The following is a 23899-nucleotide window of genomic DNA, read 5'->3' on the forward strand; positions in this document are numbered from 1 at the left end:
CCATCCATCCATCCACCCCTCCCTGCCTTCATCCAGACATAGTTATTTTCCCACACTTTTCCCTTAAACTGCTTCTTTAATAGCATCCTCCATTTGATCACCCCATCAAGCAATCATCAATACGATATAATCTAATCTGTCAAAAACCGATCAATCCACCCTAACAAACATCATGCATCATCCGGCATCATCCATCCTTTTTCCTTCAGTTTGTCCTCGAATCCAGACCACCATACACACTCATTCCCAAGCACCTCCCAAACCCAGGACACAAACCATCCACTTGCTCAGCCATTAATCTGCTGTCCATCCATCCATCCATCCATCCATCCATCCATCCATCCATCCATCCATCCATCCATCCATCCATCCATCCATCCATCCATCCATCCATTCATACATCAATCCAGCAATCCATCCATCCAGCCATCCATCCATCCATCCTTCCACCTACTCAACTAACTAGCCCACCCAGAAGATTCCATCCATTATTGATCATTCACCCACCTCTAACACAAACGATCTATTCATCCATCTCACCCTTTAACCCTGAATCTATCCATCCGATGTCTTGTCCTCCAATGATCCTCAACAATCCATCCATCCATCCATCCATCCATCCATCCATCCATCCATCCATCCATCCATCCATCCATGTATTTGTCCGTTCCTCTATCACTCCATCCCATCGTCCAATCACCAGTCTCTCCATCTCCCCATCCCTCCACCTCTCCATATATCCCTTATTCTTAATCCATACATTCACCGACCTTTCCCCTTCCCTACCTGTCATGACCTCAGTGGAGACATGGTTGATCTTCTTCCTGCCCCGCAGCCCATAGAGATGGAATCGGTACCGCTGGGAAGGGGAAAGCTCCGGCACCGTCACAGAGTGGGACCCGCCATTGATGGGCAGAGCCTGGGGCTGGCCCTGGACATCCCGGTACTGCAGCAAGAAGGAGTCAAAGGAGCCCTCAGGGATGCTCCACTGCAGCTGCACAGAGTCGGGTCTGACACTGGAGACTCTCAGCTCCCCCAGCACTGCTCTTGCTGGCAGTGCCTCAGATTCGGGGGACTCAGTTTTGGGCTTCTCCTCTTGGGGCTCCTCTGAGGGCAAGGGTTCTTCGCTGGCTGCATTGGAGAGGAGGATGGTAAAGGGCAAGGACATCCATTTGTCCCTCCAAATATCCATCCCACCACACAGCAACCAATCCATCCATCCATCCATCCATCCATCCATCCATCCATCCATCCATCCATCCATCCATCCATCCATCCATGTGTCTGTCTGTCCATTCTTTTCATTACACACCCAACATACAACACATCCCCCTAGACAGTTCCACATCAATCTCTGTCTCTGTCTTAGCACATCTATCCATGCCTTTACGTCTCCCGCCCCCATTTCCCATGGTCAATCTTCCATTCATTCATCATTCTATCCATCCTTGATGGATAGAGGAGGAGGGAAGCATGGAAGGGTAGCTGGATGCATGATAATTGATGGATTGATGGCGATACATGGTGGATGAAGATGGTGGAAGAGAATGGATAATTGATGGTGGCTGCTACTGATGGTGGATGATGGATGATGGAAGGTGCTGGTCAACAGATTGGTGGAAGGTTTGATATTTGATCAGATGGTGCTGAGTCAATGGCTGCTGACTGGTGGGTATGTGATGGGCATGAGATTCCTTGATGCTTCCACTTCCTTCCATCCCTTTGACCTTCCTCCTCACCTGTGACAGTGTCAGTAGAGACACGGTCAGTCCTTTTGCCTCCACGCAGCCCATAGAGGTGGAAGCGGTACCGATGGGATGGGGACAAGCCCGGCACTGTCACAGAGCGAGACCTGCCATCGATGGGCAGGGCTTGAGGCTGGCCCTGGGCATCCCGGTACTGCAGCAAAAAGGAGTCGAAGGAGCCCTTGGGCACAGTCCACTCCAGCCCCACGGAGCTGGGGGTGACGCTCGAGACCCTCAGCTCTTCCAGCACTGCCTTTGCTGCTGTGGCCTCAGATATGGGAGCCTCTGTTTGGGGTTTCTCATGCTGTGGTTCCTCTGTGGCCAGGGACAGTGCCTCTGGTTTTTCGGCGGCTCCTGTGGAGTGGTTATGGTAATGGATTCTTCTATCCAAATACCCATACCAGCACTTACCAACCCACTCATTCATCCAGAATTCCATGTTCTGGACCATCCATCCATCCATCCATCCATCCATCCATCCATCCATCCATCCATCCATCCATCCCTGTGTTCCTCCAATCCTGCACCACTCCATCCCATCCTTCAATCACCCATTCCTCCACCTCTCCATTCCTCCATCTCTCCATATATCCATTATTTTTCATCCATACATCCAACCATCTTTCTCCCCCGGTACCTGTCATGACCTCAGTGGAGACATGGTCGATCTTCTTCCTGCCCCGCAGACCATAGAGGTGAAAGCGGTACCGCTGGGAATGGGACAGCCCTGGCACCGTCACTGAGCGGGACCCACCATCGATGGGCAGGGCCTGGGGCTGGCCCTGGTCATCCCGGTACTGCAGCAAGAATGAGTCAAAGGAGCCCTCTGGGACACTCCACTGCAGCTGCACAGAGTCGGGTCTGACACTGGAGACTCTCAGCTCCCCCAGCAGCGCTCGTGCTGGCAGTGCCTCAGATTCGGGGGACTCAGTTGTGGGCTTCTCCTGTTGGGGCTCCTCTGAGGGCAAGGGTTCTTCGCTGCCTGCATTGGAGAGGAGATGGTAAAGGGCTAGAACATCCATTTGTCCCTCCAAATATCCATCCCACCACACAGCAATCCATTCATCCATCCATCCATCCATCCATCCATCCATCCATCCATCCATCCATCCATCCATCCATCCATCCATCCATCCATCCATCCATCGATCCATCCATCCATCCATCCATCCATCCATCCATCCATCCATCCATCCATCCATCCATCCATCCATCCATCCATCCATCCATCCATCCATGTGTCTGTCCGTCCATTCTTTTCATTACACACCCAACATACAACACAACCCCCTAGACAGTTCCACATCAATCTCTGTCTCTGTCTTAGCACATCTATCCGTGCCTTTACATCTCCCGCCCCCATTTCCCATGGTCAATCTTCCATTCATCCATCATTCTATCCATCCTTGATGGATAGAGGAGGAGGGAAGCATGGAAGGATAGATGGATGCATGATAATTGATGGATGATGGTGATGGTGACACATGCTGGATGAAGATGGTGGAAGAGAATGGATAATTGATGGTGGCTGCTACTGATGGTGGATGATGGAGGATGGAAGGTGCTGGTCAACAGACTGGTGGAAGGTTTTATATTTGATCAGTTGGTGCTGAGTCAATGGCTGCTGACTGGTGGGTATGTGATGGGCATGAGATTCCTTGATGTCTCTACTTCCTTCCATCCCTCTGACCTTCCTCCTCACCTGTGACAGTGTCAGTAGAGACACGGTCAGTCCTTTTGCCTCCACGCAGCCCATAGAGGTGGAAGCGGTACCGATGGGATGGGGACAAGCCCGGCACTGTCACAGAGCAAGACCTGCCATCGATGGGCAGGGCTTGAGGCTGGCCCTGGGCATCCCGGTACTGCAGCAAAAAGGAGTCAAAGGAGCCCTTGGGGACAGTCCACTCCAGCCCCACGGAGCTGGGGGTGACGCTCGAGACCCTCAGCTCTTCCAGCACCGCCTTTGCTGCTGTGGCCTCAGATATGGGGGCCTCTGTTTGGGGTTTCTCATGCTGTGGTTCCTCTGTGGGCAGGGACAGTTCCTCTTGCTCTTCTACAGCTCCTATGGAGAGGGGATATGGTGATGGCTGTGGAATTGCCTGTCGCTCCAAATGTCCATCCCACCTCTTGATAATGAATCAATCCATCCATCCATTCATCCTTCCATCCATTCAACCATCCATCTGTCCTTTCATCTCCTGGATCATTAATTCCCGCACTTATTATCTCCCTATCAATTTAGCCATTCACCTTTTCTGTCAACTCCTTCTTTAATCTCACACTGTTTTGGGTCATCAAACTATTCACACTCTGATTTGACATGTCAAACCACCAACATTATGCCCCCAACAACAATCATGCATCATCCGTCATCCATCCATCCATCCATCCATCCATCCATCCATCCATCCATCCATCCTTCCATCCTTCCATCCATCCATCCATCCATCCATCCATCCATCCATCCATCCATCCATCCATCCATCCATCCTTCCATCCATCCATCCATCCATCCATCCATCCTTCCATCCATCCATCCATCCATCCATCCATCCATCCATCCATCCATCCATCCATCCATCCATCCATCCTTCCATTTCTCCATCCATCCATCCATCCATCCATCCATCCATCCATCCATCCATCCATCCATCCATCCATCCATCCATCCATCCATCCATCCATCCATCCATCCATCCATCCATCCATCATTGATGTATGAAAAATGATGGATGGGTAGATGGAAGACTGGATGGATGGATGGAAGATGATTGATGAATGATGATGATGGTTGATGAATGATGGTGATGATGATGGTGGTTGTGATGAAAATTCTGGATGTTAATGATGGATAACGGATTATGATGATGGTGGAGGTAGTGATACATGGTAGATGAAAATTATGGATGACTATGATGGATAATGGATGATGATGATAGTGGATGGCAAATGTTGGTCACCAGGCCAGTGGAAGGGTCAGTGATTGATTGGATGGTACCCAAGTCAGTGAGTCCTCATTGACAGATGGGGATGGAATGGGGGTGGGATCTCTTGATTCATCCACCTTTTCATCCATTCATCCATCCATCCATCCATCCTGCTGACCTTCCATCTCACCTGTGATAATGTCAATAGAGAGGCGGTCAGTCTTCTTCCTGCCTCGCAGCCCATAGAGGTGGAAGCGGTACCGCTGGGAAGGGGACAGGCCTGGCACCGTCACTGAGCGGGACCCGCCATCGATGGGCAGGGCCTGGGGCTGGCCCTGGGCATCCCGGTACTGCAGCAAGAAGGAGTCAAAGGAGCCCTCAGGGACGCTCCACTGCAGCTGCACAGAGTCGGGTCTGACACTGGAGACTCTCAGCTCCCCCAGCACTGCCCGCAACACGGGGGCTGCAGATGGGGGGGTCTCAGTTTGAAGTTTCTCATGTTTTTGCTCCTCTGAGGGCAGGGGTATCTCATCTGGCTCTTCTGTGCCTGCAATGGATGATGGCATGGTGGCATGGTAATCCCTGTGTCCATCTAATCATCCATCCCACCACCCACCAATCAAAGCATACATCCTTCCATTTACACTTTTATCTACAGGACTATTCATTCCAGCACCCATCACCTACCCATCCATCTAATTACAGGTCATACCATGAACATTTTCCTTCAACTCCTTTAATCTCACCAAGCATTGGGCCATCCAACCACCCACCCACTGATCTGACATGTCAAACCACTGACAAACTGCCCCAACAACTATCATGCATTATCCATCTTGATCCATTCATTCATCCATCCATCCTGATTGGTTCAGTCAGTCCTTGAATACAATTCTATTTGAATACAATCCTACATCCCTATTCCCCTACACTCCCCCCCCTCACTCAGAGCAAAAACCAGCCATGGGCTCAGCCACATGTAAATCTGTGCAGCCATGTGTCCATTCAGCATTCATCCATCCAATCCACCCAGGAGACCCCTCTCCATCGATATATCATCCACCACCATCCATGCATTCCACACCATCGCACTATCATTCAACCTACCCAACCAACTGACTCACCCAGGAGCTACCATTCATTCAATCATCCAACCATTCTTCATTTCTTCCTCTGTTCATTCATCAATCCATCCATCAATGCATCCAGCTCTCACCGTAACCCCCCGGCCTTCCCCCTTACCTGTCATGACCTCGGTGGAGACATGGTCGATCTTCTTCCTGCCCTGCAGCCCATAGAGGTGGAAGCGGTACCGCTGGGAAGGGGACAGCCCCGGTACTGTCACCGAGTCTGACCTCCCATCGATGGGCAGGGCCTGGGGCTGGCCCTGGACATCCCGGTACTGCAGCAAGAAGGAGTCAAAGGAGCCCTCTGGGACACTCCACTGCAGCTGTACAGAGCTGGGGGTGACACCGGAGACCTTCAGCTCCCCCAGCTCTGCCCGCACAAGGGGGGCCTCAGATGCAGGGGACTCAGTTTGAGGTTTTTTATGTTGGGTCTTATCTGAAGGCAGAGGCGGCTCCTCTGGCTCTGCTGCAGCTGTGGTAGAGAGTGGAGAGTGACGGTTGTGGGAATGACAGTGTCCATACAAACATCCACCCAACCCATCCATTCACAGAGCATACCATACACCTTTTCCTTCAACTCCTTCTTTATTCTCATCTTGCACTGGGTCATCCAACCACCCAGCCACTGCTCTGATATGTCAAGCCACCAACAAAATGCCTCCAACAACAATCATGCATCATCCATCTGTCCATCCATCCATCCATCCACTCCTGTACCTCCTCCACCCCTTCCTCAACCCACCCATCCATCCATCCCTTGATCCCTCCATCTTTCCACCTACCCATCATCCTTCATCCACTCATCTACCCACCCTCCTCGCTCTGACCATTCCCCTTACCTGTCATGGCCTCGGTGGAGACATGGTCAATCTTCTTCCTGCCCTGCAGCCCATAGAGGTGGAAGCGGTACCGGTGGGATGGGGACAGCCCGGGCACTGTCACTGAGTCTGACCTCCCATCCATGGGCAGGGCCTGGGGCTGGCCCTGGGCATCCCGGTACTGCAGCATGAAGGAGTCAAAGGAGCCCTCAGGGACGCTCCACTGCAGCTGCACAGAGCTGGGGGTGATGCTGGTGACCCTCAGCTCCCCAAGTACTGCCCGTGATGGGGAGGCTTGAGATTCAGGGACCTCAGTTTGGGATTTCTCATGCTGGGGCTCCTCTGAGAGCAAGGTCTGCTCCTCGGGCTCTGCTGCAGCTGTGATGGAGAGGGGATGGTGATGGGTGTGTTCATCTGAACATCTGTCCACGCTTTCATCTCCTGGATCATTCATTCTGGCTTTCATCATCAACTCATCCATTGGTGCATGCACAGTTCCTTGCATGCACCTTTCCCTTCAACCAATTCTTTAACTTCTCCCTCATTTGGATTATCCAGCCACCTAAGCGCTGATTTGATACATCAAACCTCCAGCAAATTGATGTATTTTGTATTGCCAACACCCATCATCCATTCACCATTGATCATCATCATCACCATCCATCATTGCCCATCACAGTCACCATCTGTCCATCCATCCATCCATCCATCCACCCACCCACCCACCCACCCTACCATGCTGTTACGCGTTCTCCGTCCCCGAGCTGGCACACTTGGGACTGGGGGAAACTGGGGACAGCTTGGGTAGAAGGATGGGGGATGGATGATGGGTGGTGGATGATGATGGTAACAATGATGATGGGTGATGATGATGAAAGTGGGTGTTTGATAGCAGGTGAGGATGGGATGAGATGGGATATGTTGATCCCTCCATCCATCATCTATTAATCCATCCACCCTCACCTGTGATGACATCAATGGAAACACGGTTGATCCTCTTCTCACCCCTCAGCCCGTAGAGGTGGAAGCGGTACCGGTGGGATGGGGACAGCCCCGGCACTGTCACCGAGCGGGATCTGCCATCGATGGGCAAGGTCTGGGGCTGGCCCTGGGCATCCCGGTACTGCAGCGTGAAGGAGTCAAAGGAGTCCTTGGGGACACTCCACTGCAGCTGCATGGAGCTGGGGGTTATGCTGGTGACACTGAGGTCACCCAGGACTGGCCGGGATGGACGCAGCTCCTCTGGCTCAGCTTTGACTGCAATGGATTTGGAACCATGTGGGCACAGGCATCTTTCTGTCCATTTACATGGCCATCCATGTCTCCAGCCCTCCCTCCATCTATCCCTCCCTTATCTTTCCACCTCTCCATCCATCCCCTCCTCCATTCATGTCTCCATTCATCAGTCTCTCCATCCCTCTAATGCATGTGCCATCCATCCATCCATCCATCCATCCATCCATCCATCCATCCATCCATCCATCCATCCATCCATCCATCCATCCATCTATCCATCCATCCATCCATCCATCCATCCATCCATCCATCCATCCATCCATCCTTCCATCCATCCATCCATCCATCCATCCATCCATCCATCCATCCATCCATCCATCCATCCATCCATCCATCCATCCATCCATCCATCCATCCTTCCATCCTTCCATCCATCCATCCATCCATCCATCCATCCATCCATCCATCCATCCATCCATCCATCCATCCATCCATCCATCCATCCATCCATCCCAGGTATCACAGAATCTTCTAAATTGGATGGGACCCACAAGGGTCAAGTCCAACACCTGAGTTCATCCCATCCATCAGCCCCCACATCAGTACCTGTTTTCTCCACATCCCTCCATGTCTCCGTCAGCTTCATCTCATCCGTGTCCCCCCATTCCAGCACTAGCTCCTGTTTTCCACCCTCTCCTGCCCCCAGAAAGTGTGTTACAGGATATCCCTGTCACCCCATCCCCCTGATCCCTGTTATCCTTCTCATGATGTCCCTTCCACCCATCCTCCCCATCCTCCCTGTTCCCCTCACCCCATCCCCTCCATCCCACCCTTCCCTGTCCCATCCCACTCCCCACTCCCACCATCCCCCCACCCACCTCCCTGCATTCCCCTCACTGTGCTGTTCCTTTCCCCCCATCCCCCCTGTTCCACTCTCCAGGATGTCCCTCCCACGTGTACCCCCTCATCCCTGAGGCATCCTTTTCCCCCATCCCCCTCCCCAATATCCCCACACCCTCCTGATTCAGCCCCACTGTGACATCCACCTGTGGGTCCCTGTCCTCTCCCAAGGGTTGGGTGCCGGCGCAGGATGTAGGCCAGGATGGCACGGGCCACCCCTGGCACTGTCTGGTTGCCACGGAGGGGGAAGTTGGTGGCCCGAAGGTGGCTCTCGAGACGCTGGAGCAGGGTTCCACTGTATGTGGACAGCCGGGCCACCAGGTCCTGCAGGGAGGGGATGCCTGGGGACAGTGAGGGCCATGGGGACACTGGGGACCATGGGGGTGGAGGGGACCCTGGAAACACTGGGGACTCTGGGGACGCTGGCAGCTCGGGGAACTCTGGAGACAATGGGGACTCTGGGGACACTGAGAAATCTGGTGACACTGATGACCCTGGGAATTCTGGTGATGCTGGTGGCTCTGGGGATTCTGGTGATACTGCTGACCTTGAGGGTGCTGGGGATCCCAGGGACCCTCGAGCTACTGGAGATGCTGGAACCTTGGGGGGTGCTGGTGACCCCAAAGACCCAGGTGACCCCAAGGACAAGTCTGGTGATACGGGTGACACCGGTGACCCTGGTGACCCCAGTGACCCTGGGGATCCTGGGGACTCTGGAGGCCCTCGGGCTGATGGTGCCACTGCTGGGGACCCCAGGGAGCCCTGAGGCGACCCTGGGGACCCCTCATAGTGGGGCACAGATGGGGTGAGCGCTGTGGAGCAAAGGGGACTCTTGTCACCAGTCTGTCACAGACAGTCCCTGGGGGACATCCCTGTCCCAATACCTGGGCCATCCCCACCCCTGTCCCCATGTCCATGTTACCCCCTGTATCCATGCCCATGCTACTCCTATCCTGGTCCCCTGGCATCCCTGTTCCATCCTTGTCCCCACCCCCTTGGCCATGCCATCGCTGTCCCCAACCCCATCCTTGTGCCACCCCATCTCTGTTCAATGCCACACTGTCCCCATGCTGTCACCATCCCTGTGCCATTCCACACATCTGGGCTGTCCCCTTAACGTGACACTGTGCTATCACTGTCCCCATGCCTCTCATCCCTGTCCCCATGCCCATGCCAGCCCCAGCCCCAACCTTGTCCCCTTGCTATCCCTGCCCCCATGTCATCACTGTCCCCATCCCTGTGCCATCCCCATTCCCACTGCCATCTGTATACCACCCTGTCCTTGTCCCCATGCCACCCACTGTCCCCACTCCTTTCCTTCCATCCCCACTCCCACTCCTTTCCCTGCTGTGTCCCTAACTCCATCTCTGTGCCCCCTGCCTTGTTTCCAGGTGTCCCCCACCAGTGCACAGGCGCAGGGCCCCAGGCCCTCTCCATCCTCATCCCCACGCCATTCCCACCCTCACCCCTGTTCCTGTTGCCCCACCCCCTTCCCTGCTCCCACGGTGTTCCCAGGTGTCCCTGTGGTGTCCCCAAGTGTCCCCACCTGTGCGCAGACGCAGGACCCCGGGTGCCCCCAGGTGTGGCCCCCGCCGGGCTTGGACCAGCAGCTCGAAGGGGTGGCCTGGAGACAGCCCTGTCACCGAGAAGGCGACAGCAGAGCTGGGCAGTTCGTGCGTTGTCATGGCCACAGGGTCATCCTGGGGATGGGGACAGTGTGAGGGGGTGGGGGGAAAACCATGGGGACACCACGGGGAGACACTGGGGACACATTGAGGACACACTGGGGATACCTTAGGAAGATGTTGGGAACTTCAGGGACACATTGGAGACGTGTTGGAGACATAACTGAGGGCAGTGTGGCGACTCATTGGGGGTGTGTTGGGGCATACATTGGGGACACCATGGGAACAGACCAGGAATATGGTGGAGACACAATAGGGAACACTGGGGACACACTGGACACGGGCTGAGGACACCATGGGACATACTGGGGTCACGTTAGGGACATGCTGGGGGGATGCACTGGGCACATGTTTGGGACACACTTGGAACACGTAGGGGATACCATTGAGGACACCTTGGGGACCCACGGGGATGATCTGGGGGCATACTGGGGTCCTCCCATTGTGGCCACATGGGTGGCACTGGGGTCTGGCCCCTTCCATGTGCCTGTTTCCCTCTGTGTCCCCTCCTGTCCCTGTCCCATCCCCGTGCCCCCACCCCCATGTCCCCACTCACCAGGGGGACAAGTGTCACCCGGTAGCCATCAGGAGGAACGAGGGGCTGGGGCCAGGTGATGCGCAGGGACGTTGGGGTGCGGGAGGCCAACCGTGGCGTTACCCAGGGCACCTCTGAGGGGACAGTGCAGGGACACCATGGGGACACCAGGGGACACACATGGGATGGGGGACACCTTGGGGACACCCTGGGTTGGGGCATCTAGGGGATGGACACATGCTGGGAACACCCTAGGACACGCAGGGATGGGTGCACGCAGGGGTGGGGCGCTGGGAGGCACGGAGGGGCACTAGGAGTGGCACATAGGGACACAGTGAGGTGGCATGAGAACCCCGCATGGATGGGGAGAGAAGTGGGGGTGTACTGGGAGCACTGGAGGGCACTGGTGTCACAGTACGATGGGAGGGGAGGAGAGGGGACATTACGGGTGGCGTCACTGGGAAGTCACCGGAGGAACACCGGCGGGGAGCCACCGATGTCACAGCACCCCTCCCACCCAGGGAGCACTGAGGTGGGGAAGGTGGGAGGTGGCTGAGGGGTACCGGGGGCACTGCGGGGGGCACCGGGACGCACCGATGTCACAGCACCCCTCCCACCCAGGGAGCACTGAGGTGGGGAAGGTGGGAGGTGGCTGAGGGGTATCGGGAGCACCGATGTCGCAGCACCCCTCCCACCCAGGGAGCACCGAGGTGGGGGAGATGGGAGGTGGCTGAGGGGTACCGGGAGCACTGTGGCGGCACCGGGACGCACCGATGTCGCAGCGGGCCCCGCCCAGGCCCGGCGGGCAGGCGGCGGTGGCGCAGTCGGGCCCGGCCCAGCCCGGGAAGCAGCGGCAGCGGCCCCGCTCGCAGCGGCCCTGATCGCTGCAGCCGCGCGGGCACGCGGGGGGCGGGGGCGCGCCCGGGGGGGCGGGGCAGGAGCAGCCGCCGCCGGCAGGGGGCGCACAGAGCTGCGGGGACCGGCCTGGGGGACACGGACAGGGGGTGACCCCCGGTGACCCCCCACAGTGACCCCCCCCAGTGACCCCCGGTGACCCCCACAGTGACCCCCAGTGACCCCCCCCCAGTGACCCCCCCACAGTGACCCCCACAGTGACCCCCACAGTGACCCCCCCACAGTGACCCCCCCCCAGTGACCCCACAGTGACCCCGATGGCTGCCGGTGACTCGCACTGGCCCCCTTTTACCCCCCCAGTGTCCTCCCACTGACCCTCACCCCGACCCTGGCAGTGACCCCCCACCACTGACTCCAGCAGTGACCCCCTCACTAACCCCCCCTGACCCTGGCAGTGATCCCCCCCACTCACCCCCCAATGAACTCCCGCTGACTCCAGCAGTGACCCCCCCCACTGGCCCCTCCTGACCCTGGCAGTGACACCCCCCCCACTGACCCCCCCCGACCATGGCAGTGACCCCCCCCACCAACTCCAGCAGTGACCCCCCCCACTGATCCCCCCTGACCCTGCCAGTGACCCCCCACCACTGACTCCAGCAGTGACCCCCCCCCACTGACCCCCCCTGACCCTGGCAGTGACCCCCCCCCACCACTGACTCCAGCAGTGACCCCCCCCCCCCACTGACCCCCGGCACTGACCCTGGCAGTGACCCCCCCCACCACTGACTCCAGCAGTGACCCCCCCCCACTGACCCCCCCGACCATGGCAGTGACCCCCCCCACCAACTTCAGCAGTGACCCCCCCCACTGACCCCAGCAGTGACCCCCCCCACTGACCCCCCCTGACCCTGGCAGTGACCTCCACCCCTCCAGACCCCCCACTGCCCCCCCCACTGACCCCCACTGATGCCCCCCATGACCACAAGAACCATCATGACCCCAATGTCTCCACAAATAACCACCTCAGTGACCCCCCCCAAATAACCCCCCAATGACCCCCCCAATGACCTGCTGTGTCCCCCCTGTCCTTCCTGTGTCCCCTCCATGTCCCTAACCTCTGCCACCTGTCCCAGCCTGGGGTTCTGCCATGTCCCCTCCCTGTCCCCATGTCCCCTGTGTCCCCCTGCCCTCCCTGTGTTCCCCTGTCCCCGCCTGGGCTCCCCCGTGTTCCTCCCCTTGTCCCGTTACCTGTCCCGGCCTGGGGTCCCCCCGTGTCCCCGCAGTGTCCCCTCAGTGCCTGCACGTGTCCCTCGAGCTCCCGCAGCCGCCTCAGCACATCGCTCAGCGCTGCCCCGCACGTCTCGGAGGGGGACTCGGGGGGGGACGTGGCAGGGGACACGGAGGGGGACACGGAGGGGGACACCGCCTCCCCCCGCAGCGCCAGTGCCAGCAGGAGGAGCCGCAGTTCCAGGGACATCGGCATCGTCCTGGGGGAAAGCAGCGGGACATGGGGACACCCAGAGGCAACCACGAGGGAACGCGGACATGGAGAGACACAGGGACAACGTGAGGACACCCGTGGGGGGACACGTTGGGGGGACACAGGCACAGGCATGAGGATGCAGGGACATCCATGGGGACATCCACGGGGGCACACAGGCACGAATAAAGGGAATAAAGGACATCGGGACATAGTCGTGGGGATGTCCAAGAGAAATAACCCACGGGGAGGATGTGGAGACACCCTGGGGACACTCAAGGGACACACACGAAGCACAGGGAACACCCATGGGGGGGTGCAGGGGGACAGGGACATCTTGGAGGACACCACAGTGACACAGAGGGACACCTGTAGGGTGACACCCCCCAGACACAGTGGGGACACCACTGGGGACATCCTCAGGGATACACACGCACCAGCAGGGGACACAGGAACACCTCTGGAGACACCTGAGGGACACAGGGGACACACGAGGGGGGCACAGGGAGACCCATGGCAACACAGGCACGGATGTGGGGGACATGAGGGACACCCGGGGGACAATTCCTGGAGACACACGGACACCCCAAACCACAGCAACTCCCAGTAACCCCTAGTGACTATTCAGTCACCCCCAGTGACCCCCTCAATAACTCCCAGTGATTCCCAGTCCCCCAATCCCCACAGTTCCTCCAGAGCTGCCTGGTGCCCCCCAATCCCCACAGTGCCCCCTAATTCCCCCCAATACCTTCCCAGTCCCCCCCCCCATTTCCCCAAGCTCCCCCTGTTCCCGCAGTGCCTCCAGTTCCCCCCCATCCCTCCCAGTCCCTTCCAGTCCCCCCCAGTGCCCCAAATTCCCTCAGTGAGCCAGTCCTGCCCAGCTCTCCCAAGCTCCGCCCAGTCCCCCCCCAGTGACCCCAGTTCCCCCAGACCCCCCTGTGCCCCCCAGCGACCCCCCAGTCCCCCCAGCTGCCCCCGCACCTCCGGCCGCTCCCGCCGCCTTCTCGCTCTGGGTCGGGCGGGGTGGCCCGTGGGGGGCGGGGCGGGGGGCGGGGCCGGGGCCACACCCTCCCCTCCCCCCCCCAGGGGACCCGCCCCCGCCCGTGTTTGGGGAGTTGCCATGGAAACCAAACAACCGAGCGGGAAGGGCTCCCAGTGCTCCCAGTGCCACCAGTACATGCCTCAGGCTGACCCCTGGCTCATGAGAACCCAGTCTAGTCCATCCCAGTGCTCCCAGTGACACCAGTACCGTGCCTCAGGCTGACCCCTGGCTCATGAGAACCCAGTGCAGTCCATCCCAGTGCTCCCAGTAACACCAGTACATGCCTCAGGCTGACCCCCGGCTCATGAGAACCCCGTCTAGTCCATCCCAGTGCTCCCAGTGCCACCAGTACCGTGCCTCAGGCTGACCCCTGGCTCATGAGAACCCCGTCTAGTCCATCCCAGTGCTCCCAGTAACAGCATTAATGCACCACAGCATGTCCCAGTGCTCCCAGTGCCACCAGTACCGTGCCTCAGGCTGACCCCTGGCTCATGAGAACCCCGTGGAGTCCATCCCAGTGCTCCCAGTGACACCAGTACCGTGCCTCAGGCTGACCCCTGGCTCATTGGAACCCAGTCTAGTCCATCCCAGTGCTCCCAGTAACAGCATTAATGCACCACAGCATGTCCCAGTGCTCCCAGTAGCGTAGGACCTGTCCTACACACCTCATCCCAGTCCTGCCAGTAACACCAGGGACACAGGACACCTCATCCCAGTGCTCCCAGTAACACCTGTAACCCCAGTGCCACCTGCCCTCCAGCCCCCAGTGCTCCCAGTAACACCAGTAATATGGCACAGCATGACCCATCGCTCCCAGTGCCACTAGCATGGCCCATCCCAGTGACACCAGTACCATGGGAAAGCCCATCCCAGGGCTCCCAGGAACCCCAGTACAGTCGGTCCCAGTGCTCCCAGTAACACCAGTATAGCCTGCCTCGGTGCTCCCAGTGACATCAGTAATATGGCACAGCGCACCCCAGTCCTCCCAGTAACACCAGTATGGCCCATTCCAGTGACACCAGTAACCAGAAAAAACCCTGTAAGCCCAACCCATGACTCCCAGTAACACATCCTGATGCTCCCAGTGACACCAGTAACACGGCACAGTCCACCCCAGTCCTCCCAGTTACACCAGTACAGACTGCCCAAATGCTCCCAGTAACACCAGTAACGCAGCACAGTCCGACCCAGGACTCCCAGTAACACCAGTATGGCTCATCCCAGTGCTCCCAGTGCCCCAGCACAACCCCTCCCAGTGCTCCCAGTGCTCCCAGTCCGGGCGTGGCCGTGACTCACTGCCCCGGCAGCAACAACAACAGCGGGGGGGGCTCCTGGGGCCCCCCAAAAAGCCGCGGGGAGGGGGGGGGGGGCAGCGGACCTGGGCGGGAGCAGAATGGGGGGAGCACCCCGTGTCCCCCCGATGTCCTCCCCTGGTCCTCACCCTCTTCTCCCCCCGTGTTCCCCCACCGCGTGTCCCCCCCGCCCCCGCCGAGGAATTTTCTCCATCAACAGGATGAGCTCATGGCGGGGGAGGGGCGGCGGGGCCCCGCCGGGGTGTCCCGGCCCCAGCCCCGCTCCCGATGCGTTTATTGCGTGATTTATTGATGTGTTGTTGTATAGATCTGCGGATTTATTGATTGATTGATTTCACACTCGGTCACTGTCACAGCCCTGGCCCTGAAGTCACCCTCTCCCCACGGTGTCCCCATCCTCCTGCACAGTCCTCATCCCTGTTGTCACAGCCCTAGTCATCCCCCTCCCCATCCTCAGTGTCCCCCGCTGTCCCCCACGAGAGGGTCCTCAGCTCCCCGGGGGTCTCCAGCTCCCGCAGCCGTCCCCCCTCCAGCAGGGCCACCCTCGGTGCTCGCCGGGCCAGGGCCACCCGCCCTGTCACCAGCAGCACCGCCGGCCCCTCCCCTGCCCCGGGACACAGCAGCTCCTGCTCCACCTGCGGGGACACAGCAGCGTCAGGGGGACACGGGGGTGTCAGGGGACCCCGGGTGGAGAGCACAGTGTGGGAGGAGTGGGGACATGTGGACTCAGAGGACATCGGGACCAAGGGGACTGTGGGACTGAGGTCCTGTGGGACAGGGACCCGGGTGACATGAGGATGTGGGGACTCAGGGTAGGTGGGGACATCGGGACCAAGGGGATGCAGGGGGATGTGGGGTCCTGGGGGATTTGGTGGCACAGGGGACCCAGGGGACATAAGGCAGCAACCAAGGGGACACAGGGAGTGGGAACAGAGGGGATACAGGGCACTCGGGGAGTGGGGACCTTGGGGACACGGGGCACATGAGACACAAGGACTGGAGACCCAAAGGACATGGGGAGTGGGAACCCAGAGAACATGGGGACAAGGAAGGGACCTAGGGGATACATAGGATACACAGGGGCAGGGACACAGGGAATTTGGTCACCTAGGAGACCCCAGGGGACATGGGGGACAGCAATCAAGGGGACATAGGGTGTGGGGACCCAGGGGAGATAGGGCATATGGGGGATATGAGGACTGGGGACCCAGGGGACACACTGAGTGAGAACCCAGAGGACATGGGGACCCAGGGGACCTGTGGGATGGGGCCACGGGACACAGTGACACTGGGACAGGGACAGGGCTGTGACCTACCTGGCGCCGGGTCATGGGGTCGAGTGCCCGCGTGGGCTCATCCAGCACCAGCACTTGGGGGTTCCTGAGCAGGGCCCGGGCCAGTGCCACCCCTTGTGCCTGTCCCCCTGAAAGCTGCAACCCCCGTGGGCCCACCTCTGGGAACAGAAGGGACACCTTGGGAGCACCACAAGGATACCGTGGGGACACCATGGGGACATTGCATGCACACACTGGGGAGCTGCACCCACTGTGCACCTGCTGCTCTGGGGACAGGGAGGGGACAGGCAGGAGGCAGAGGGGACACTGAGGAGACACCATAGGGAATTGGGAGCAGAGAGTGGGCAGTGAGGGGACAACAACGGGACACTGTGGTGACAGCATGGGGACACTGAGGGGACACCATGGAGACACATTTGGGACACCAAAGGGAGACAGAGGGGACATGTTAGGAAGGACATCCCCTGCACCCCCAGCTCTGGGGCACACAGAGATGGGACAGCGAGGGAACAGGGACGAAGCATGGAGGGGACAGCATGAGGAGATCATGAGGACATCATGGGGACAGTGAGGGGACAGAAGGAACATGGTAGGGAGACTGTGGGGACGTTACAGACACCTTCGGGATGGTGAAGGGACGTCATGGGAACAGCAGGGGACACTATGGGAACATAAGGGGGTCACAATGGGGACACTAGGGAGACCAAGGGGACACCCTGGATGTATTACTGGGACACTTTTAGGACATCTTTGGAACACACTGGAGACCCCACAGGGGGACCATGGGAACGCTTGCTGTACCTGTGTCGTAGCCATGCAGCAGCTGTTTGGCCCAGGCGTGTACTCCCACCCGCTGCGCCGCTGCCACCACCTGTGTCCCCTCTTTGTGTCCCCAGCCCAGCGTGATGTTGGCGCTGAGGGAGCGAGACAGCAGGGACGGGCACTGCAGGACACCAGCCACCTGCGGGGACACAGGACATGGGGGAACAGGAGGGATTTGGCAAGGACAGGCCACATAGGGATTTGGTAGGGGACACATGGAGACGTGGAGGGGTGGCAGGGTCATGGTGAAGCTGGATGATGACACAGGGATGGCTGTGAAGAACTGTTGGGAACAGGAGTGACCTGGGGATGGCAGTGGGGATGTGTTGAGGACATAGGGTGACATGGTAGCCATGGCTGCTGGGACAATGGTTGGCCTGGGGGTAGCCATGGTAACCCACTGGTGACATAGGGGTGGAACTGGGGACCCACATAACTTGGAGGTGGAATTGGGGACCCAGGTGGTGGCACTGAGGCACACATTGGTGACTTTGGTGAGGCAGTAGGGACCCATATGGGGCACGGGAGTGACTTGAGAGTAGCACTGGAGACCTACTGAGGACCAGGTGTGAACCCAGGGGTGGCTGTGGGGTCCTGCTGGGGACAACAGGCCACGCAGGGTGGCCATGGGAACACAGTGGAGCGGTTTGGTGACAGGGGGGCAGCAGCAGGGGATGGATGGATGGATGGTGACCCAGGGGTGGCCCGTGTGTGTCACCTTTTCGCGCAGAGCGGGGTCCGAGCGGGGGCTCAGGGGAGCCCCGTCCAGCAGCACCGCCCCGCCCGCCAGGGGGCGCAGCCCCAGCGCCGCCGCCACCAGGGAGCTCTTCCCGCCGCCAGGGGGCGCCAGCACGGCCACGACCTCCCCCGGGCGCAGCGACAGCGACACCCCCTGGTGGCAGGAGCAGGGATCGCACCCGACACCCCCGCGTCCCCAGTGTCCCCTTGTCCCCCCATGACCCCAACATCCCCTGTCCCCAGTGTCCCCTTGTCCCCCCATGACCCCAACATCCCCTGTCCCCCCATGTCCCATGTGTCCCCCTGTGTTCCCAATGTCCCATGTCCCCCCATGTCCCATGTGTTCCCCATGACCCCAATATCCCCTTGTCCCCCCATGGCCCACGTGTTCCCCATGTCCCCAATATCCCCTGTCCCCCTGTGTCCCCAATATCCCCTTGTCCTCCCCAAGTCCCTTGTGCCCCCATGTCCCCAATGTCCCATGTTCCCCCATGTCCCCAATATCCCCTTGTCCCCACATGTCCCATGTGTCCCCCCATATCATCAAGATCCCCTTGTCCCCACATGTCCCATGTGTCCCCCTGTGTCCCCAATATCCCCTGTCTCCCCATGTCCCACGTGTTCCCCATGTCACCAATATCCCCTTGTTCCCCCATGTCCCATGTGTCCCCCTGTGTCCCCAACATCCCCTTGTCCTCCCATGTCCCTTGTCCCCCCATGACCCCAACATCCCCTGTCCCCCCATGTCCCATGTGTCCCAAATATCCCCTTGTCCCCCCATGTCCCATGTGTCCCCCCGTGTCCCAAATCACCCCTTGTCCCCCCATGTCCCATGTGTTCCCCATGTCCCCAATATCCCCTTGTCCCCCCATGTCCCATGTGTTCCCCATGTCCCCCCATGTCCCATGTGTCCCCCTGTGTCCCAAATACCCCTTTGTCCCCCCATATCCCACGTGTTCCCCATGATCCCAACATCCCCTTGTCCCCCCATGTCCCATGTGTCCCAAATATCCCCTTATCCCCCATGTCCCATGTGTTCCCCATGTCCCAAATATCCCCTGTCCCCCTGTGTCCCCAATATCTTCTTGTCCTCCCATGTCCCATGTGTCCCCCCATGTCCCCAATATCCCCTGTCCCCCCATGTTCCCAATATCCCCTTGTCCTCCCATGTCCCTTGTGCCCCCATGTCCCCAATGTCCCATGTCCCCCCATGTCCCATGTGTCCCCCCGTGTCCCCAATATCCCCTTGTGTCCCCATGCCCACCGTATCCCCTTGTGCCCCTGCACCGTACCCCCCCAAGTCCCACATTTCCCCATGTCCTCCCCACGTCCCCAGTATCCCTTTGGCCCCCTGTGTCCCATGTCCCCATGTCCTCCCCATGTCCCCAGTATCCCTTTGGCCTCCTGTGTCCCATGTTGCCCCATGTCCCCAATACCCCCCTGTCCCCCCATGCCCCAGTGTCACCCATCACCTTGAGGACTGGCTCGGACCGCCCCGGGTATGACATCCAGACATCCCTGAGGCACAGGCCTCGAGTCCCTGTGGTCTCATGGCCCCGGGGGGTGACAGGTGATGGTGGCTCTGTGAGTGTCACCGTCCTGGCCTGATCCAGCAGTTCCAGGAGTGTCTCAGAGGAGCCAATGGCCTTGGCCAGGATTGGGACGTACAGGAGCATGGCCTGGGGACATGGACACAACAGGGACATGGGGACATGAGGAGGACACATGGAGACAGGAGGTGACATGGGGGAGCTATGGCATGGTTTGGGGGACACAAGGGACATTGGGGATACAGGAGAAGTGGGACATGGGGGGGTGATGGGGACATGGCAAAGCCTAGGGACACAGGGGAACATGGGGGAACATGGGGACAGGGAGAGGCACAGCAAGGTGGGAATGGGGCTTGAGGGCATGGAGGGGACACAGCAGGGTTATGTTGGACACTGGGGGAAAAAACATGCCTGGGACAGGTTAGGAACATGGAGAACAGGCACAGGGACAGGGATGGGGATATAGGGAGCTGGTGGGCACATGGCAGGGGCACACTGGGACATAAGTGAGGGAACACAACAGGGTGGGGCTGGGGACACAGGAGACAGGGACAGGGACGTGGCCAGAAGAACCTGGGGACATCACTGTGAGGCTATGGGGACATGGTGGGGGGACACGGGACACAGGGAATGGGGTTGGGGACAGGCTAGGGACAAGACAGGACATCCTGGTGACATGTACAGGACACACTTATCACCTCCACAGCCTTGGTGAAGTGCAGCTGGCACATAAGGATGGTGACCAGCTCCCCACGGGTGACAGTCCCTGCAGCCACCAAGCGTCCCCCCAAGAAGAGCAATGCCAGCTTCAGGACCAGTGCAGGAAACTGGGGACACAGGACACAGGGTGTTAGCCCAGCCTCATGTCACTGTGTCCCCCAGCCCCACGGCACCATGTCCCCTTTCCCAGGCCATCCACCCCCATGCTCCTCAGCCCAGGAGGAGGAGCAGGCCACCATGTTTCCATGTCTCCTGGCCCCACACTGCTGCTCCCCATGTCCTGCCACCCCCATGCCACCATGTCCTCATGTCTCCTGGACCTTTGCCACTGCATCCCTGTTCCCCAGCCCCTGTCACCACATCTGCCATCCCTGTGCCACCATCCCCGCATCCCCATGCCCCTGTACCCCTATCTTCATCCCCCTGCCACCACATCCAATGTGACCTCCTGCTGCCACATCTCCACATCCCCTATTCCAATGCCACCACATTCCCACGTCTCCCAGTGTTGCAGCATTTTTGAGAGAAAGAGGACATGAATTGTGAAATTTGAGCTACTCCAGTCTAGGCCTCAGATTTGGGCCTGGTGAGGCCTTCAAGCCTCTGATGCAGTTAGAAATTCAGAGCTTGTGGCGCAGATAGAAAATAGTCTTAAGGTGTGATGGGGACCACTGGGTTTCTGGGTGTGAATTAGTATAGGTTTTATAGTGTAAGGTGTAGGCCGTTTTAATGAAAAGGTAAACAATGTTAGCCGACCAATCAGAGTGTCTTTGTTTTTGTAAACTATGTGGAAGCTTATATAAACTACCACCTTATCTTGAATAAAGGGAGAACGCTTGATTAATCACATTGGTTCAGATCTGCGTTTGTCTTGTCCAGCTTTCCGTTTTTCTGAGATTCCCTGGCTTTTTCCCAGCCCCCTGCCACTGCGTGCCCTTGCCCCCAGCCCTGTGCCAACACATCCCCATTCCTACGCCGCTGTGCCTCACCCCTGTGTCCCCAGTGTCCCCATGTCCCCATACCCCACTGGCCCACAGCCCGGCCGCGTAGGCCAGTGCTTCCTTCTGCTCCAGCTGGTGTCCCCGGGCCAGGCGCCGCCGGACGCGCTCGGTGACACCGGCCTCGTGCCCGAAGGCCCGGACGGTCCCCATGGCCCCCAGGGACTCCAGGGCCACCGCCGTGGTGCTGGCCTGCGCTGCCCGCACCTGCCGGGCCAGGTCCTGGGGACACAGGGGACGGGCAGGTCACCCTGGGGTCACAGAGGATCACCACAGAGTCACCCTGGGGTCACAGAGGGAACAGGGGGGTTACATCAGGGTCACCATGGGATCATGAGGGGACAGGGACGTCACCTCGGGGTCCAGGGGGGTTACATCAGGGTCACCATGGGATCATGAGGGGACAGGGACGTCACCTCGGGGTCCAGGGGGGTTACATCAGGGTCACCATGGGATCATGAGGGGACAGGGACGTCACCTAGGGGTCCAGGGGGGTTACATCAGGGTCACCATGGGATCATGAGGGGACAGGGAGGTCACCTCGGGGTCCAGGGGGGTTACATCAGGGTCACCATGGGATCATGAGGGGACAGGGAGGTCACGTCGGGGTCCAGGGGGGTTACATCGGGGTCACCATGGGATCATGAGGGGACAGGGAGGTCACGTCGGGGTCCAGGGGGGTTACATCAGGGTCACCATGGGATCATGAGGGGACAGGGACGTCACGTCGGGGTCACCATGGAGATAGGGGGTGGGGGGACAGGGAGGAAACAGGGCACAGGAGGAGGTGAGGGAGGGCGTGGGGAAGTGACAACAGGCACAGGAAGGGGACAAGAAGGACTTGGAGTGAACTTAAGGGGCAGGGAGATGACAAGGGGCCCCCAGGGAGGTGACACTGGGGACAGGGAGGTGACAAGGGCCTCTCCCACCCCGTGTCCCCTCAGTACCTGTTGGATGCGCCCCACGGCGCGTGGCAGCAGCAGGAAGAGGGGCAGTGCCAGGAGGGTGAGCAGGCCCAGCAGCGGGGACAGCCAGGCCACCAGGGCCAGCAGCGACACGGCCCGAGTCAGCGCCCACAGCCCCGGCACCAGCACATCGCCCAGCGCCGAGTGCGCCGCCTCGGCGTCCCCCGTCACCCGCGCTGCCACCGCGCCTGGCGTGTCCCCCAGGCTGCCCCCCGGCCCGGGCACGTCCCCACGGAGCACCGCGGCCACCGCGCCGCGCTGGAGCCGCTCCCGTGCCCGTGTCAGCGCCACGGCTGCCGCGCTGTCACACGCCAGCTCGGTGAGGGCACTGCGGGGACAGCGGGGTCAGCGCTCACCGGCACCTCGGGGTGGCCCCGGGACTCGGGTGTCACCCACCTGCCGAGCCCCACCAGCACGAGGGGCCACACGGCCGCTGCTGCGTCCTCCTGAGCCACCCGGTCAGTGACACGGCCCGTGAAGTACGGGGCAGCCACCTCACCTGTGGGGACACGGCATCAGGGTGGTGACCCCTGAACTGGGGGCAGAGGCCCGAAAATTGGATCCTGATTCCCCAAACTGGGTGCTTACTGCCGCTAAATTGGGTCCTGACCCACCAATTCGTTTCTGACCTCCCCCAAATCAGATTCTGCCTCTCTCAAATTGGGTTCTGACCCCTCAAATTGCCCTTGCAACGCCCCATCAGGTTCTGCCCCCCACCCAGTTATGTCCAAACCCTCCAAATCGGATCCCAAAGCCCCTCAAGGGGGTCCTGCCCCCCAGGTCGGGGTCTCTCCATACCGAGAGCAGAAGCCGACATCACCCCCCCCACCAGCGTCCAGTGCCCGCGCTCGGGGCCCAGCAGGGCCAGGAGCCGGCGGATGGGGGGGGACAACATCGGGGACGTGGGGACCGGTGGCTCCTGCTGTGTCCTGGTGGGTCCCGGTGCTGATCCCGGTTGCTCCCAGTTCTTCTCGCCGTTGCTGCCGGGGAGTCGCAGGGGCTCCGTGCGCCTCCCGGCGCTGCTCCTGCAAGGGGCAGGTCCCGGAGGCTCCCGGTGTGGATGATGACGGATCGGTCCCTTCCCGCCGCCGCCGCCTTTTCCCGGAAAGCCGAAAGCGCGCGCGGGGGGCGGGGCGGGGCCGGCGGGA

At 59.5% G+C, this 23899-nt stretch overlaps 2 protein-coding genes across 12 annotated transcripts in view; both read right to left on the reverse strand.

The window, feature by feature from the left end:
• LOC121468543 (tenascin-X) overlaps positions 1–14326 on the reverse strand; it is a 32689-nt gene extending 18363 nt beyond the window's left edge. For 4 of the 11 annotated variants that reach the window (XM_072920547.1, XM_072920548.1, XM_072920546.1 and 1 more), the window contains exons 1-14: positions 13077–13996; positions 11745–11957; positions 10995–11107; positions 10300–10453; positions 8900–9565; positions 8460–8549; positions 7581–7874; positions 6639–6995; positions 5915–6271; positions 4863–5219; positions 3448–3807; positions 2383–2727; positions 1740–2099; positions 787–1131 (exon numbers count right to left, since the gene is read on the reverse strand). In XM_072920547.1, the coding sequence (XP_072776648.1) occupies positions 787–1131; positions 1740–2099; positions 2383–2727; positions 3448–3807; positions 4863–5219; positions 5915–6271; positions 6639–6995; positions 7581–7874; positions 8460–8549; positions 8900–9565; positions 10300–10453; positions 10995–11107; positions 11745–11957; positions 13077–13725 (4660 nt within the window). In that variant the 5' untranslated portion in view covers positions 13726–13996. Of the gene's footprint in view, positions 1–786; positions 1132–1739; positions 2100–2382; positions 2728–3447; positions 3808–4862; positions 5220–5914; positions 6272–6638; positions 6996–7580; positions 7875–8459; positions 8550–8899; positions 9566–10299; positions 10454–10994; positions 11108–11744; positions 11958–13076; positions 14002–14289 lie in introns of those variants that run through there. The other 7 variants (XM_072920552.1, XR_012052391.1, XM_072920551.1 and 4 more) reach the window with 7 other exon arrangements.
• A 1621-nt stretch (positions 14327–15947) lies between these two features.
• On the reverse strand, positions 15948–23887 carry LOC121468546 (antigen peptide transporter 1). Its single transcript, XM_041712320.2, has 10 exons — positions 23550–23887; positions 23148–23250; positions 22734–23079; positions 21811–22008; positions 20767–20895; positions 19991–20197; positions 18499–18672; positions 17760–17919; positions 16980–17116; positions 15948–16298 (listed from the first exon to the last, which is right to left on the reverse strand). The coding sequence occupies exons 1-10, from the start codon at positions 23644–23646 to the stop codon at positions 16095–16097; spliced, it is 1755 nt and encodes a 584-aa protein (XP_041568254.2). The 5' UTR covers positions 23647–23887; the 3' UTR covers positions 15948–16094.
• Positions 23888–23899: the final 12 nt, after the last annotated feature.

The sequence above is a fragment of the Taeniopygia guttata genome, chromosome 32 (assembly GCF_048771995.1).
Source record: "Taeniopygia guttata chromosome 32, bTaeGut7.mat, whole genome shotgun sequence".
In the NCBI taxonomy this organism is placed as follows: Eukaryota; Metazoa; Chordata; class Aves; order Passeriformes; family Estrildidae; genus Taeniopygia; species Taeniopygia guttata.